The sequence below is a fragment of the Mesocricetus auratus genome, unplaced genomic scaffold (genome assembly GCF_017639785.1).
Source record: "Mesocricetus auratus isolate SY011 unplaced genomic scaffold, BCM_Maur_2.0 Super-Scaffold_100676, whole genome shotgun sequence".
In the NCBI taxonomy this organism is placed as follows: Eukaryota; Metazoa; Chordata; class Mammalia; order Rodentia; family Cricetidae; genus Mesocricetus; species Mesocricetus auratus.
The window spans coordinates 28,165,898-28,181,732 of record NW_024429266.1 but is presented as its reverse complement, the minus strand read 5'-3'; the positions used below and the strand labels follow the sequence as shown (position 1 = coordinate 28,181,732).

The following is a 15,835-nucleotide window of genomic DNA, read 5'->3' as shown; positions in this document are numbered from 1 at the left end:
TAAATTTTAATGTATGCAAATAGTTATGGTACTGAGACCATACTCAAGGTAAATATATCTATCACTCCCAAAGTTGCTTTATATATTTGTTGCTTTTCCTCTATTTTTGTCTTCCTCTTCAATGTAATTTAGAGGTATAAGTGGAATTATATAGTATCTTGTTTGGCCAGAATAAGGATATATCCTTGTTATTTGATTCATCAGTAATGTTTCCTTTTAATTATTCATTGTAATTCTCTATATTCTCTTGCTTACAGTCATTTGAAATCTTTCCAGTTTTGGCAATTGCTATACTCCTTTGAGTAATCATCTATAAGGCCTTACAGGGCAGATATCATCATCTCCTCTGTTTATAGCTCTAGAGATGGCATAGTCAGCAATGTTTAGCTTCATAGAAGACTATCATTACATAGAAGTGGTTTCCCTGCAGTCCTCCTATCCAGTGCTTCAACCATTAGTATATAAGAGTCTCAAATTATTTTAATGAAAATATGAACTGGGTGGTGGTCGCACACACCTTTAATCCTAGCACTTGAGAGACAGGGGCAGGGGCAGGCAGATCTCTTGATTTTAAAGCCAGCCTGGTCTACAGAGTAAATTCCAGGATGGCCAGGGCTAAACAGAGAAACCCTGTGTTCAAAAATAAACAACAACAAAAAAGAAAGAAAAGAAAGGAAGGGAGAAATAAAGAAAAGAAAAAGACTGATATGGTCAATCTTATTAATTTTAGTTAGTTTATAATACATTGTAGTTTTGATTTGAATTTACCTGCACACTAGTTATGTCAAGAGTCTTCATGTATTGATCTGCGCATCTTTTGTTGAAAGCTCTTTTCAGGTTTTTTGTTTATTCCTTAGTGGGATTGTTCTCTATACACATGTGTGTATATATGTATATGTGCGTATATGTATATGTATATGTATGTATATATGTCATATAGATGTGTGTGTGTGCGCGTGTTTGTATGATCTGTTTTATACAAGCCTTTACAAAACACATGATTAACTTTCAGTCTGTGGTTATATCTTTTCACTTGCTAAATAATGTCTTTTGAATATCAGAATCTTTAATTTTTATGAATTACAATTTGTTTAGTCTTTTATGGATCATAGTTTTTGGCATTGTATCTAGATCACCTTCCCTAACTGGAGTGTACAATGATTTTCTGTTGCGTTTTGTTCTAGAAGTTCTGTCATTTCTGGGTTTGCAGTTAAGTCACTGTTACATTTTGAATACATTTGAATTGAGTCAGCTCTTTATTTGTTTTGCATTTGAATGTGTTGTTATTTATGCACTATTTATTTCAGATACTGAATTTATCTCAAAAACTGAATTGGGTTGCCAAGAAGTTACTTGTCCATATATGTGCATGTCTTTTTGGCACCCTGTCGTCTGTCTTCTGTCCCTCACTTTTGTGTAGTTTATTGCTGGTAGCACAACATTCTGATTATAGAAAAGGTTTTATATAATTTTGTATTAAGTGTAAAGCAGAAACAAAAGAGACTTATTCAATGTGGTCACAGGCGCAAGAGGAGCAAAGAGGTAGGGAGAACCCCTCAAGTATGCCTTTGGTGTTGGTGTTCTGAAGACAAAGCAAAGTTTAAATACAGGGTAAGGATTTGCACATCTAAGCAGTCTTGATCAAGCCAACTAATGACCCATCCTTGTCTGGGCTTCAGTCTCTCTCTGAAGGTGATCTGACAAGTTGTTAGAACTGTGTAAAATCTCCTTCTCAGAAACAAGTTCTGTCTGTAGCTGTGGCCTTTTTCTTCTCTCAGCATGAGATTCCTAAGGAAATTCCCATTTCTTTGTGGTTCATTGTTCAGTAGTCTACTTCTATCTCTTTAGCTTGTCATCATTCCTGCAAGAAATCTAACATTTCCCCACTTCATGTCTTAACTCCTTAATCTTGAGGGGAACATTTCCATGTCTGAAACAAATATAATGTATAAAATGCAACTAAGGACCAAGGTAAAGTGTATTTCATTGGTGCCAGGTAGCCATGCGTAAGAACCATTTTTTTCATAACCTCTTGGCATTTAGTTACTTTTGGATGGTTGGAACAAGCAATTTCGTCTTGTTGGCTTGAGAATGGATCTTATCATAAAACCTAAGCTGGCCTCAAAATGAGTTTTCCTAATGATGGGGTTGCATGCCCACCATGACTATTTCAGTTTTGACCGTCTCCTGTCCGAAGACTTGGTTAGCTTACCTCTGGTTATTTGTTCTTTATTGTTTCTCAATGCTAGGGAAAGACTGATCCTGGTTGGTCTGATTTGGACCCACACTGGAGGAAGAAGATAAGTGACAGACGTCAAGGAGTTAGTGGCAGTAAGCCTGTTAGGCCCTATTAAAGCAATAAAATGTAGAAGATACGGCTTTTAGGCCAGGTTTACCTCAAGTCCATTCTGCTTTTCCTGTGGGAAATATCCTAGCATTTCAAAAATGTTTAGGTTACCTTATCAGATTCTGTACTCTGTAAAATGTTAACAGTTTACTTATAAGATTTTACAGAAAACAACTATCAAGTAATACACAATGGTTAGCTAGATGGCTTTACAAAGAGTATACCAATAAAAATAAAAAAACTATTTTGAAAAATAAGTGATTGGGTACAGACTTACAAAAAACTAACACCTCTCAATCTTTAAAAGGCTTACATAGTTTTTATGTATGAGTTGTCTCACTTTCTCATACAGGTGCTGTGGCTTCTTGAATCTTTTTATCCTCCAAGTTAGCTCAGAATATTTATCCTGACGCATGGCCAGATGGAAACAGGGCATGTTCTGGCCTGCTGTCTTGTTAGCTCAGGCTAGCTGACTGAAGCCACTGTTGCTATCTCTCCTTTAGCTACATACGGCTGCTGCAGATGCATTATGCTGAGAAATAGCTCTTCACTACTTTGCATGAATACACTTTACATGCTTTTTAATTTGGTTAATTTTGCATGATATGCAGTTTATATACACAACTATACATATTTCTAGTCATGTATATGGCATCAAATGTACTGAAATCAATTTAAAATAGTTGCATTTAAAGACTGCAGCACAAGATGATCATTTCTTTTGTTTATTTGAGGTTTAATTTGCTCTGTTTTGTTGTTTTTATATGGAAGCCGAGGTCATTTGTCTAAGAGTTTGTTTCTAGAACACAAATGTGATGTCTGACAGTAACCCACGTATTTTCATGTTTTGTTTTCATTTGTAATTTTATTTAATTAAGATTGATTTCCATTTCTTTTTTGGTTTCTTTCTTTGTTTTTAACCCCTAGGCTATTTACACACCATCAGTTTATTCAGATAAGTGGGGATTTTCCAGAGATCTTAGTGTCATTGATATTTGATTTCACACCGGGCATTGGTTGCGCATGCCTTTAATCCTAGCACTTGGGAGGCAGAGGCAGGTGGATCTCTGTGAGTTCAAGACGAGTCTGGTCTACAGAGCAAATTCCAGGACAGTCTCTAGACAATACAGTGAAACCCTGTCTCAAAAAACCAAATAAACAAACAAATAAATAAAAGATATTTGATTTCACTATCATGAGAGAAAATGCTTTGTATGCATTCATCCTCTGAGACTTACTGAGACATATTTTATGGTCTGGGATATAGTCTTTCTCAATGAAGGTCCTATGTACGCTTGAATATGCAACATGCTATGTTCAATTGGGTTCCTGTAAATGCCAATGAGGAACTGACCATTTGTTTAGTTTGAAGTCATGTGTTCAAGTATACATTGTTAACTTGCCTCACATTGTTTCCTGTCAAGTGATATTTCATTTTATGCTTAGTGATAAAGCTATTTTTTCTGCCTGCATGTGGTGGCAGGTACTTATAAAATGGCTACCTCTTAGGAGAAGATATCAGATTTAAGATCAGCCTGGGCTGCTTAGCAAGGCTCTATCTCAGAACATAAAAGCAAGCAAACAAAAAAAAAAAAACAATTTTCACTCCTCCTTTCAACTGTAAAATCTCTACATTATAATCCTATATTTATTTTTATATTGAAATTTAATTTCTGGCATTTTGTAATACAGAAATGAATTTAAACACTAATGTTATAATGATCATTTCCATCGATTTTATTAATTTGTGGGCATATATTATTCCTGTCTGCTCTTAACTTCTGTCTAAGGTATTTCCTTTAATATTCTTTGTAAGCCAAGGTTCACTGTTAAAGATGCTTAGTTTTTAAAATCTTTTGACAGTTGGAAATACCATGGGGTTTGGAATTCTAGAGAAAACATTTCCCTGTACTCTGATGATGTTAGAATTCTGGGTTGAAAATTTACCCTGTTAGGCCTGGAAAGTTGGCATAATGAACACTTTCTGCTTTTCTAGAGAGTGTAGGTTTGATTCTTTTCTGTGAACTTTTGGCTTCCATCAGACCCTTCAGTTCACCTGCTTTGCTCAGAGATTGATCAAGTTCTGCCTGGATTCTTCCTTGTGTGGTGATGCAGACACTCCCCAGACATTGTTCTAGGCAGTCACATGACTATTTCCTTTGTTTCCTACCGTTCAGTAAATTACTATACTTCATCTTTGATGTGTCGTATTGTGAAAAACTTAGTTTGTGTATTTTAATCTTGTTATTTGTTTCTATGACAATTTAAAGCCAATGCCTACTATAATAAAGTAGTTCAAAGTGGCCCTCTTAAAACCATAGAAATTATTCTCTCACAATTTTGAAGGCTAGAAGGCCTTCATGATCACAGGACCATGTTTCTTCTGTTGTTAACCAGAAGAAACTTCATCTAGAGAAGAATTGCTATTACCTCTTTGTAGTTTTGGCATCTCTCAACTGTCTGATGCTTCCTGGCTTGTTGCTAATCACTCCAGTGTCTGCTTCCATCTTCAACTAGGGCTTCAGCTACTGGATTAATAGTTTCCCCTAAAATTCATTATTGTATCTTTTATCTACTACAGTTGCGAAGTTTCTGTTTCCAAACAAAGCCCAATGATAAGGTCCTATTAAATTTTCAGTAGTCACTGTTCAGTTCACTACATCTACTTGGCTATACACAGAAAGCTTCCAAATGCTTTCAACACAACTTTGAAGTCTTACATTATCTTACATAGACGCTTGGCATGATGCAGCATCATAAATGACTGAGCTTGAGACTCTGCTGGGCTTATGTTGTCATTTATTTCTGTTGCTTCCTACCTGTGTAGACAGGGAAAGTTACTCAAGTTACGTACATGTAATTTTCCCATCTATAGGATGTTTATGCCATTTTGCTCATAAATATTTTAGATTAAAATGAGTTACTTATTTTTGTTTATAGCTGTCATATAGTCAAAAATAATTTGCAAATATTTGCTGAATAGATATTTATTAACTTACATTAATATATTTAAGCACATGCATATATTTCCATCTTCTTTGCATTAAGGTTTCAAGGGATGAAAGATGGCTGGGGAAGGTGACATATGCCAGTGACTTTGGCATCGGGGAAGTTTAGATGGGAAGATGACAAGTTCAGAGTCAGCCTGGGCTTATGGAGAATTCCTATCTAAACAGACAGAAGCATTAGATAAAATGTTAGAATAACAAGTAACATTCAGACCTTAAAGAGATAGCAAAAGGATTATATTCATCAATAACATAACATAATTTTGACAGAAAAAAGATCTTTTAAGTGTCACTGTGAAACTTCTTGTCAACCTATCATACAATTCTCACTTTCAGAATGGAAGAGTCTTGAGTTTCTGTAGGGAACCAACATCTTTATTCCAGGCATTTAAAGAAAATCTTATTCAGAACTAGTAGAGCTTGCCCTTTGCTCCATCTGACACATAGTTGTATTTCTTGACTCTTGTAGTGACTAACAGAAGATGTGGTTTAATGTGAGCTTTTGTATCCTCAAATGTGCTGAATGTATCCCTAGGGATGGCAAGTCTTACAGTAACCATTGGAGACTGAAATTTTGTTTAATGATATCTTTCCTTACTTATGTATTATGAAGTTATTATGCTTATTACTTGCTGATTTATAAATCTTTAATTGACATTTAATTACGGTTAAGCTCTAAACTCCTGGAGAGTGTGAGCCATTAGATGTATTTTTATGGCTCAGCTTCATAAAAATATAATGCTTCTAGAGCACATGTGATGTGGAAGCAGAGGTGAGGCTACTGGGGAAGGGAAAGCACAAGGAGGGTTGAGTGTGCAATTCGCAAAGATAGAAGACATCGGAAAATGCGCAGTGAAGTCTACTATATGGTGTGCTAACTAAAACTGTAATAAAATAGAACACTTGAAGGAATAGTCGCTCTGTTTTATAATACCCATACCTTGTTAAAGCTTGAATGTTTTAATCATTTTGAAATTTTAAAGTAGTATAGAACCTTTTTAGAACTGTGCCCACGACCTTGGTAAGGAAAAGTGATTTATAAATTATTGATTCAGTGTGCCTGTCATTCAGCATTCATGTATTTTCGTTCCTAGTTGCTCTCTATTTACTTCTGAATCTGGCTGAAGACACACGCACAGAACTGAAGATGAGGAACAAGAACATAGTCCACATGTTGGTGAAGGCTCTTGATCGGGACAATTTTGAGCTGCTTATTCTAGTTGTGTCATTCTTAAAGAAACTGAGTATTTTTATGGAGAATAAAAATGACATGGTAACGTACAAAGCTCCTTCAAATGGTCTATATTAGCTGTTTTTAAGTTAATATATTCTGATAAAGTGTAAATATTTGCTACCCCTATTAAGGTAATTGGGTATATTTTATAATTACTGTAACAGCTTCATTAGGAAATGTAGCCAATATCATTACTATTCTAGATAATTGAAGATTTCTGGATAAAAGTGTTTTGTAATATGCCATAGAATACATGATATCTTAAAATAATACTTAAACTTCAGGTTCATTTGATGTTAAACTATTTTACCTCTCACATTTCTGATTTTAGTGCATTGAGTTTAGCTCAAATGCTTATATCCTGAATTGGTGAATCTACCAACATGATCCCAAAATTAGTGTTTGATTTACATTTAAATCCAGTACTATCATAGAATCAGAAAATAGAAATTAGTGCATCTCATCAAACACCATTTTTATTGGGGAAGAAAAGAATGAGGTTCAGCAAAGTTAATTTCTCATCTAGAATTATGAAAAGTGTTCAATCCTATGAGAATTCAGAATTTTACTTTCGTCAAACATGTTTCAGTTTTGTGTGGAAGAAATGCCCCTAAATTGACAGCATCTTATGGAATTAGTATTTTAGAACTCAAACTGTACATGCATAACTACATGTAGTCACTGTAGCTTCCTGATTTTACTCTGAGATAGCAAAGGATCACGACACTTAAGTACTGCCCTTAAACATGACTGTAGAGGCAACTTCATACATTTCTTTTTCTTTGCTTTCTCAGGGGGAATGTAATCTTTGTTGTTGTTGTTTAGTTGGTTGGTTTGAGGTCTTTTGAGACAAGGTATCATTTAGTTCAGGCTCTCCTCAAACTCAAGTAGCAAGCTTGCTCTTGAACTACTGATCTGTTGCCTGCATGCCTTCACCTCGAAAGTGCTGGGATTACAGGTGTGTACCCCTAACCCCATTATTATTGTTTTTAAGCGAGACTAAGAGCAGTTTTTATAATGATTTAATTGAGAATTCATATCTTTATACAATGTGTTTTGATCAAATCTAACCCACATCCCTTCAATTTCCCCCCTACTTTCACTCTCCTTTACTTCCCAACTTGATGAATTTTTCCCTTTAGTGCGGCCTGTCTGAGCATTGTATAGGATGGTGTACTGGAGCATGGGCAGCCACTCAGGGCTGCATCCCTTAAGAAAACTGATTCTTCCTCCCCCAGCAACCATCTAGTGCCCATAGCTTCTCAGCTGGGAAGGGACTAACATTAATCTCACCTTTTCCAAGTATATTTTAGGTAAACTTATGTATTCATCATGTATTATAATGTAAACTTATATATTCTTGGTATAGTTTAAGGAAAATTTATATATCCTCATATGTTTTAAGGTACATTTACCTTTACCTTAAAATCATTTTAATTGGACTTTCAGTTATATAATGATTATCATAGAGTAGTGATATAATTATATTAACCTGGCATCTCATTTATATAATATTAGCGAATCAATTAGCATGTGATTTTAAGAGCAACAGCAGATAAGATGTATGCTGTATGGGCTTGTTTATTGTTTTTGGACATAAAGTTTATACCAGTTATATGTTTTTCATGTATCTTACTCCTTTCTATAACTTATCTTTTTCATTCTCCTAACTCGTTTAACTCACAAGGACTTATCTTCAAGAAGTTTTGTTGTTGTTTTAGTCTGGTCATTTTGTTTTGAGTTAAGTTAGAATATGGTATGATGTATACATCAAGATGTGCTTTTTGGGTTAAGAACACATGCTGTGGGTGGTGGTGGTGCACACCTTTAATTCCAGTACTGGGAAGGCAGAGACAGATGAATCTCCATGAGTTTGAGGCCAGCATAGTCTACAGAGAAAGCTCCAGGACTTCAAGGGCTATACAAAGAAACCCTGTCTCAAAAACCAACCAAACAAACAAACAAAAAAGTGCTATTTTTGCAGAGGGCCATCATTCCCCTCCCAGCATTGATACTGAGAAGCTCACAAGCACCCGATGCTCCAGTTCCAGGGGCCCTGACAACCTCTTTAGGCCTCTGCATGCACTTCATGTTTATACAGACAAGCAGGCAGGCACTCACATACACACAAATTAAAAGTCTTCTTAAATGACTTGTTTCAGATCTGATGTTAAAAGATGCTTTTTCATCATTAAATTGTCTTTAAGTGTTGTTGAAATTGCTTTTTGCACTATATTGTAAGGCAATTATCTGTATATGTGGTTCTGTAAAAGATTTCCCACTACATTCCAGTGCCTGTAAGTCTGTGTGTGTGTGTGTGTGTTTGTGTGTGTGTGTGTGTGTGTGTGTGTGATTCATTCACTTAGACCTTTTTCTTGATTACTAAAGCTTTGTAAGCTTTGAAGGCAGGAAGTGCAAGGCTCATGTTATTCTTTTTCTGCTTGCTCTGTTTATTATTTGTATCTCCATGTTCATTTATGTCCACTAGATTCTATAACTGATCCTCAATCTAAAATTTTAGTCAGGTCTTACAGTTCAGGGTCACTCCTAATTTTCATAAGATTTCAAAATATCACCTTGAATTAAACATAACAAAAATTGATGTTTACCTTCAGTGTCCCAGACTTGTATCTACATTTACTGATCTTTGTTAAAGGCATCGACAGATACCTTATTAACTGTGCAGATAAAGAGCCCGAGAACTCTTTTCTTACAACACTGGTCTTTGGTTATCTTCTGTAACCTTGATTTCATGGGGGTTCCATGCCAAAGAACTACTCGAAACTATCACCCTTTGGACTTAAAATTACAAAGAAAAATCTGCTGCATATAAGATAAAGTTTACTTCCTCAGACAAACTATGCACCTCCATAGTCTGTCTAAGGTTTGTGTCTATGCTTCTGCTCATCTTTATATACTTTATCCTGTGGTCATAGAAAAGCAATTATGATTCCCTATATTGCCTTTCTACTGGCTGTTTTTGATGTGTACTCACTGCTTTTCTTAACCAGAAAGCAAACTCATATTCATTAAGACTTTGTTCTTAATTTGAAATCTTCTGTTCTTGATGCAGTAATGACATTTTTCATGCTGCTTCCAGAGACTTCTGCACATTTGTTTGTGTGTTTATCATATTGCATATTAATTATTTGTTCTATTTGTCCAATCTTTTCAGACAGAGGAAATCTTGAAAACCAAATGAAACCTTGTAGAGGCCTGTAATGTTACTTGGTCATGCTCAATAATACAGTGTTTTCAAGGATCAAATACCATTTGTTTTCTAGTTGATGACAGATAAATGAAGGAAGGGATTGAATGATGTCGGAGTCTATGTTTCCTCCCTAATAGTTTGATTTCAGGATAAAAAGTTTGATTTACAGGTTGGAATGAGAATATAAGCTAATATGCACTTATGAAATAGTTACTCATTCAAATAAAACAGACTGTGTAACCTCTTATATTTTATTTTACAATCTACTATAAATGTGTTTTATTTTTTTCTATAGGTAGAGATGGATATTGTTGAAAAACTGGTAAAGATGATACCCTGTGAGCATGAAGATCTCCTGAATATCACCCTCCGCCTTTTATTAAACCTCTCATTTGACACAGGCCTGAGGAACAAGATGGTACAAGTTGGGCTTCTCCCAAAGCTCACCGCACTCCTAGGTATGCTTTAACATTATGATGGTGTTTCTTGACTTTGCCAGCATTGTTGGAAAGTTGAACTTTGTTTAGAAAGACTTCTGAGCAAAAATCATCCTTTATAAGTTCTTCAACTACAAATTGAAGAGTTTAAAAAAGGAGAGTAATGAAACATAACCTATCCCAGGATTTCCTAGTTGTAGAATGAGCTGGAATAGGAAACTTAAGCCATTTGACTTTATTACACCTTTGTATGGTTTGAATGTGAAATGCCACTTATAGACTCATGTGTCTGAACACTTGGTGCCCTGATGCTGTTTGGGAAGACTCCTAGGGGAGGTGCAGGGCCGCTTTCCTCCAGTGTTCTAACTGGTAAAGGGGAGGGTCTGTAACCCATATACAGATGATAAAAAGGCTGAGAAAGAAATCAGAAAAACATCACCCTTAACAATTGCCACAAACAACATAAAATACCTTGGGGTCATGCTAACCAAACAAGTGAAAGACCTTTATCATAAGAACTTTGAGTCTTTAAAGAAAAATTAAAGAAGACACCAGAAAATGGAAAGATCTCCCATGTTCTTGTATAGGTAGGATTTTTTTTAAATTATTATTTTTTATTTTATTTTTGGTTTTACAAGACAGGTTTCTCTGTATTGTTTTGGAGGCTGTCGGACCAGCCCGGCCTCGAACTCACAGAGATCCACCAGCCTTTGCCTCCCGAGTGCTAGGATTAAAGGCATGAGCCACCACCGCCTGGCGGATTTTTATTTTTAAATATAAATTAGAAACAAGGTTGCTTCACATGTCAATCCCAGCTCCCTCTCTTTCTCCTTCCCCTCCTCCCACACCCTCCCCCAACCCCCCTCTCCCCTCCCCCAATCCCCACTCCTTTCCCTAGGGAAGGTGAGACCCTCCATGGGGGGTATCCATAGTCTGTCATTTCATCCAGGGCAGAGTCTAGGCTCTCCTCCAAGAGTCCAGGCTGAGATAGCATCTATCATTATAGGATGGGCACCCAAAGTCCATTTGTATGTCAGGGATAAATATTGATCTTCTACCCAAGGCCCCATAGATTGTCTAGGCCTCCTCACTGACACCCACTTTCAGGGGGTCTGGATCAGTCCCATGCTGGATTCCCAGCCATCAGTCTGGGCTTCAAGAGCTCCCCCTTGTTCAGGTCAGCTGTTTCTGTGGGTTAAAAAAGTCCAGACTTGACCCCTATGCTCACCTGTCCTCCCTCTCTGACACTGGGTTCCTTGAGTTCAGCTCAGTGTTTAGCTGTGGATATCTGTCTCTGCTTCTATCAGTCATTGGTTGAAGGTTCTGTTTCCCAGACTTTGTGGCAGTGGATTGTAGGCTGAAACTCCCCTGATCCATGTCTAAAATCCATATATGAGTGAGTACATACCATGTTTCTCTTTTTGTGACTGGGTTACCTCACTCAGGATGGTTTCTTCTAGTGCCATCCATTTGCCTGCAAATTTCAAGAGTCATTGTTTTTTTTTTCCACTGAATAGTACTCCATTGTGTAAATGCACCACATTTTCTCTCTCCACTCTTCAGTTGAGGGGCATCTAGGTTGCTTCCAGGTAGGGGCTATTATAAGTAATGCTGATATGAACAGAGTGGAACAGTCGTCCTTGTTGTATAAATATGTATCTTTTGGGTATATGCCTAAGAGTGGAATTGCTGGGTCTTGTGGTAGGCTGATTCCCATTTTCCTGAGAAATTACCATACTGATTTCCAAAGTGGCTGTACAAGTTTGCACTCCCACCAGCAATGGACAAGTGTTCCCCTCTCTGCACATCCTCTTCAGCATGAACTGTCATTGGTGTTTTTGATTTTAGCCATTCTGACAGGATTAAGATGGTATCTCAGAGTTGTTTTGATTTGCATTTCCCTGATGGCTAAGGATGTTGAGCACTTTCTCAAGTGTCTCTCAGCCATTTTAGACTCCTCTATTGAGAATTCTCTATTTAGTTCAATCCCCCACTTTTTAATTGGATCCTTTGGTGCTTCAGAGACTTGCTTCTTGAGTTCTTTGTAAATTTTAGAGATCTGCCTTCTGTCAGATGTGGGGTTAGTGAATATCTTTTCCCATTCTGTGGGCTGCCTTTTTGTCTTGTTGACTGTGTCCTTTGCCTTGCAGAAGCTTCTCAGTTTCAGGAGGTTCCATGTATTAATTGTTGACCTCAGTGTCTGTGCTGCTGGTGCTATGTTAAGTGGTCTCCTGTACCAATTCATTCAAGAGTACCTCCCACTTTCTCTTCTAAGAGGTTCAGTGTGACTGGATTTATGTTAAGGTCATGGCGATAGACATGGATCTGTCCACATTCTTCTACATCCAGCATCCAGTTATCACAGCACCATTTGTTGAAGATGCCTTCTTTTTTCCATTGTATATTTTTAGCTTCTTTGTTGAAGATCAGATGTTCATACGTGTATGGGTTAATATCTGGGTGTTCAGTTCGATTCCATTGGTTTACCTGTCTATTTTTGTGCCAATACCAAACTGTTTTCAGGACTATTGCTATACAATAGAGCTTGAAATCAGAGATTGTGATTCCTCCGGACGTTGCTTTGTTGAGTAGGGTTGTTTTGGCTATCCTGGGTCTTTTGTTTTTCCATATAAAGTTGAGAAGTGTTTCAAGGTCTGTGAAGAATTGTGCTGGAACTTTAATGGGGATTGCATTGAATCTGTAGATTGCTTTTGGCAAGATTGCCATTTTACTACATTTGTTTTTTGAATCATGTTAAATTTCCCTCTTAATTTCTTCCTTGACTGATTAGTTGTTTGTGTATGTTAAATTTCTATGTTTTTATCTGGTTTCTCTTGTTATTGACTTATAGTTTTATTATATTGTGATTGAGTAAGTTACTGATGTCTTCCTTATTTTAATTTGTAAAGATTTGTTTTGTGGCTTACTATATGATCTGTTGTGGAGTGTTCCATGTGTCATTGAAAAGTACATAGATTTTGCATCTCTTGGGTGACATGTTCTATAGATGTCTTTTAGGCCCATTGATTATCAGGCAGAGGCTAACTCTTGAGACTCTATATTGGCTTTTTTGTCTCTGTGAGTCGTAAGCTGATCTATGATTGCTTTATGTGTTTGTTTGATAACCATATGTTTCTGATTGTTTTTCTCTTTCTACAGATGATTCCCTTACCATTATAGAATGACTTTCCATGCTTCTTTTTACTGTTTCTCATTAAAATTACCTCTTCTGATATAAACATAGGTGCTAAAATAACTCCTTTTTAGAATCTATTTGTGTGACACACCCATTTCTTCCTCTTAACTTTTAGTATCTATGTGTCCTTGGTGGTAATCATCATATAATTGAGCCTATCCATTTTTGTTGCATGTTTTAGCATATATGTATGTATGTACACATGTATGCACACATATGCATGTGTGGTAGGATGCGCATGTGCATTCCACATTGTGCATATGATGATCAGATGACAACTTACAAGTTCTGGCTCTCTTCTTCCACCAGGTAGGACCCAGGGATTGAACTCAGGCTGTTCAGCTCAATGACAATGCCTTTTCCCACTGAGCCATCTTTCAAGTCTTAATTGTGCCTTTTTTAAAAAGTCCATTGTTGGGGCTGAAGAGTTGCCCCAGCAATTCAGAGTACTTCTTGCTCTTGCAAAGAACTCAATTCAATTCTGAGATAGCTTACAACCATCTGTAACTCCAATTCCAGGGAATCTAATGTTCTTTTCTGACCTCTGTAGGTACCAGGCACACATGCAGGTGCATATACACATATACAGATAAAACACTTGTACACACAAAAAAATAAATTCCGTTGTTGCTTTTTACTTGGAGAATGTAATTGGTTAAATTTAATGTCATTATTCATGACATGATTTCCTATAGCCATTATATAACTTTTTTGGGAATTTTTTTCCCTTTGTAATTCTTGTCTTATTTTCAAATAAAAATGTATGCTTGTATTCCAACCTTCCCTGCATTTTGAATTTCTTCATATCCTCATTTACTTCTTTTTAATATTTCCTCTCTCTTAACATAGTTATTATTTTATCAGGCTTTCTTCTTTTAATACCATAAAATTTCCATGTCATTCTCTTCTGCTTTGTCTGTGTGAGCCTTGCTGTAAGCCTGCTGTCAGATAACTTGGGATACCTTTGAGTATTGTTTGTTTCTTTATCTGGTTTCTGTAAGAATCCTGTCTTTAAGCTTGAAAGCTTGCTTACATGTTATGTTATATGTAGTTGATGTGAATTTGACTCATGATCTCTGACCTTTATTTAGCTATTTGAATTTGTTTCTGGGTTTAGAGGTTTTCTGTTATTGTCTTTGAATAAACTTTCTACTGCCTTGGCTTCTCAAGTCTGTTTTATTCTGGTAACCCCAGCAGCTGCTCTTTGAGATGTCTCAAGTTCATCTTCCTCCTTTGCTCACTCCTGGGACTGTGTCTTCACATAGCCTGTCTTTGAACTTACCTGTTTCGCTTCTGATGCTTGTGACACACTTTTCATGTCGTTTAGCATGCTTTCCAGCTCAAGGACTTGTTTGGATTTTGTTACTTTATTCCCTCTGCTTATTTGCTTTACACATTCTTACAGGTTTCTTTCTGTTTACTTGAATTGGAATTCTCAGAAAATATCAGTTTTAAGTTTGCCATGGGTTCATAAACAGCAGTTGCTTGATTTCTGGCACCATATTGTGTGCATGTGGTGAGAAAATAGGTCTCTGAAATTTGATGTTGTTTCTTGGAATAGCATGAATGTCTATGCTCTTAACCATTAGATAAAATCTATTCCCTGTGAAATGGATAGCACTGGAAGAAACCATCCTGAGTGAGGTAACCCAGTCGCAAAAAGACAAACATGGTATGTACTCACTCATATATGGATTTTAAATATGGATCAGGATAGTGCCAGTCTGCACTTCCACAGATAGAGAGTCTGGGAAACAGGAAAGAACCTAAAAGATATGCATATATGCATAGTACCCAAGAGAAGAGGATGGAGACAAGATCCTCTGAATGGATGGGGAACAGGGCTAGGGGGGGGGTAGTGGGACCTGGGAAGAATAGAGGGGGTAAAGAGGAAGGGAGTTGGTCATGGGGGAACAGGAAGTTGAGGGGGTGGGGGTAAAATAGGGGGAAGAGGGAATCATAGGATCGAAGACAGATCAGGCACCAGAGTGACCTCGAGTGATCTAAAGGTATAACATCAATTGGCAAGCTAAGCAATAGTGGAAGGACCACCTCGAATGCCCATTCCTGATAATGAACTTGATGTCTATAACTATCCGGGAGCCTTCATCCTGGGACTGATGGAAGCAGAGGCAAACACACAACTAAGCACTGAACTGAACCCAAGGAACCCAGTGACAGAGAGAGAGGAGTGATGAGCAAATTGGCAAAGAATGGGCTGGCAAAACCAGCAGAGACAGCTGATCTGAACAGGGGAGTGCTCTTGGACCCCAGACCGACAGTGGGGAGGCCAGAATGGGACTGATCTGGACCCCCCAAATGTGAGTGTCAGTGAGAAGGCCTGGACAACCTATGGGGCTCTGAGCTGTGGATCAGTGTCTATCCCTGGTATACAATCTGTC

The 15,835-nt window shown here is 37.1% G+C and overlaps 1 protein-coding gene across 3 annotated transcripts in view; it reads left to right on the top strand.

Annotated features, from left to right (window-relative positions):
• The window catches only part of Kifap3 (kinesin associated protein 3), a 125,235-nt gene that overhangs the window by 27,855 nt on the left and 81,545 nt on the right, over nucleotides 1-15,835 (top strand). For all 3 annotated transcript variants that reach the window (XM_040737191.1, XM_040737190.1, XM_005071362.4), the window contains exons 9-10: nucleotides 6,450-6,628; nucleotides 10,096-10,258. In XM_040737191.1, coding sequence (XP_040593125.1) covers nucleotides 6,450-6,628; nucleotides 10,096-10,258 — 342 coding nt within the window. The remainder of the gene's footprint in view (nucleotides 1-6,449; nucleotides 6,629-10,095; nucleotides 10,259-15,835) is intronic.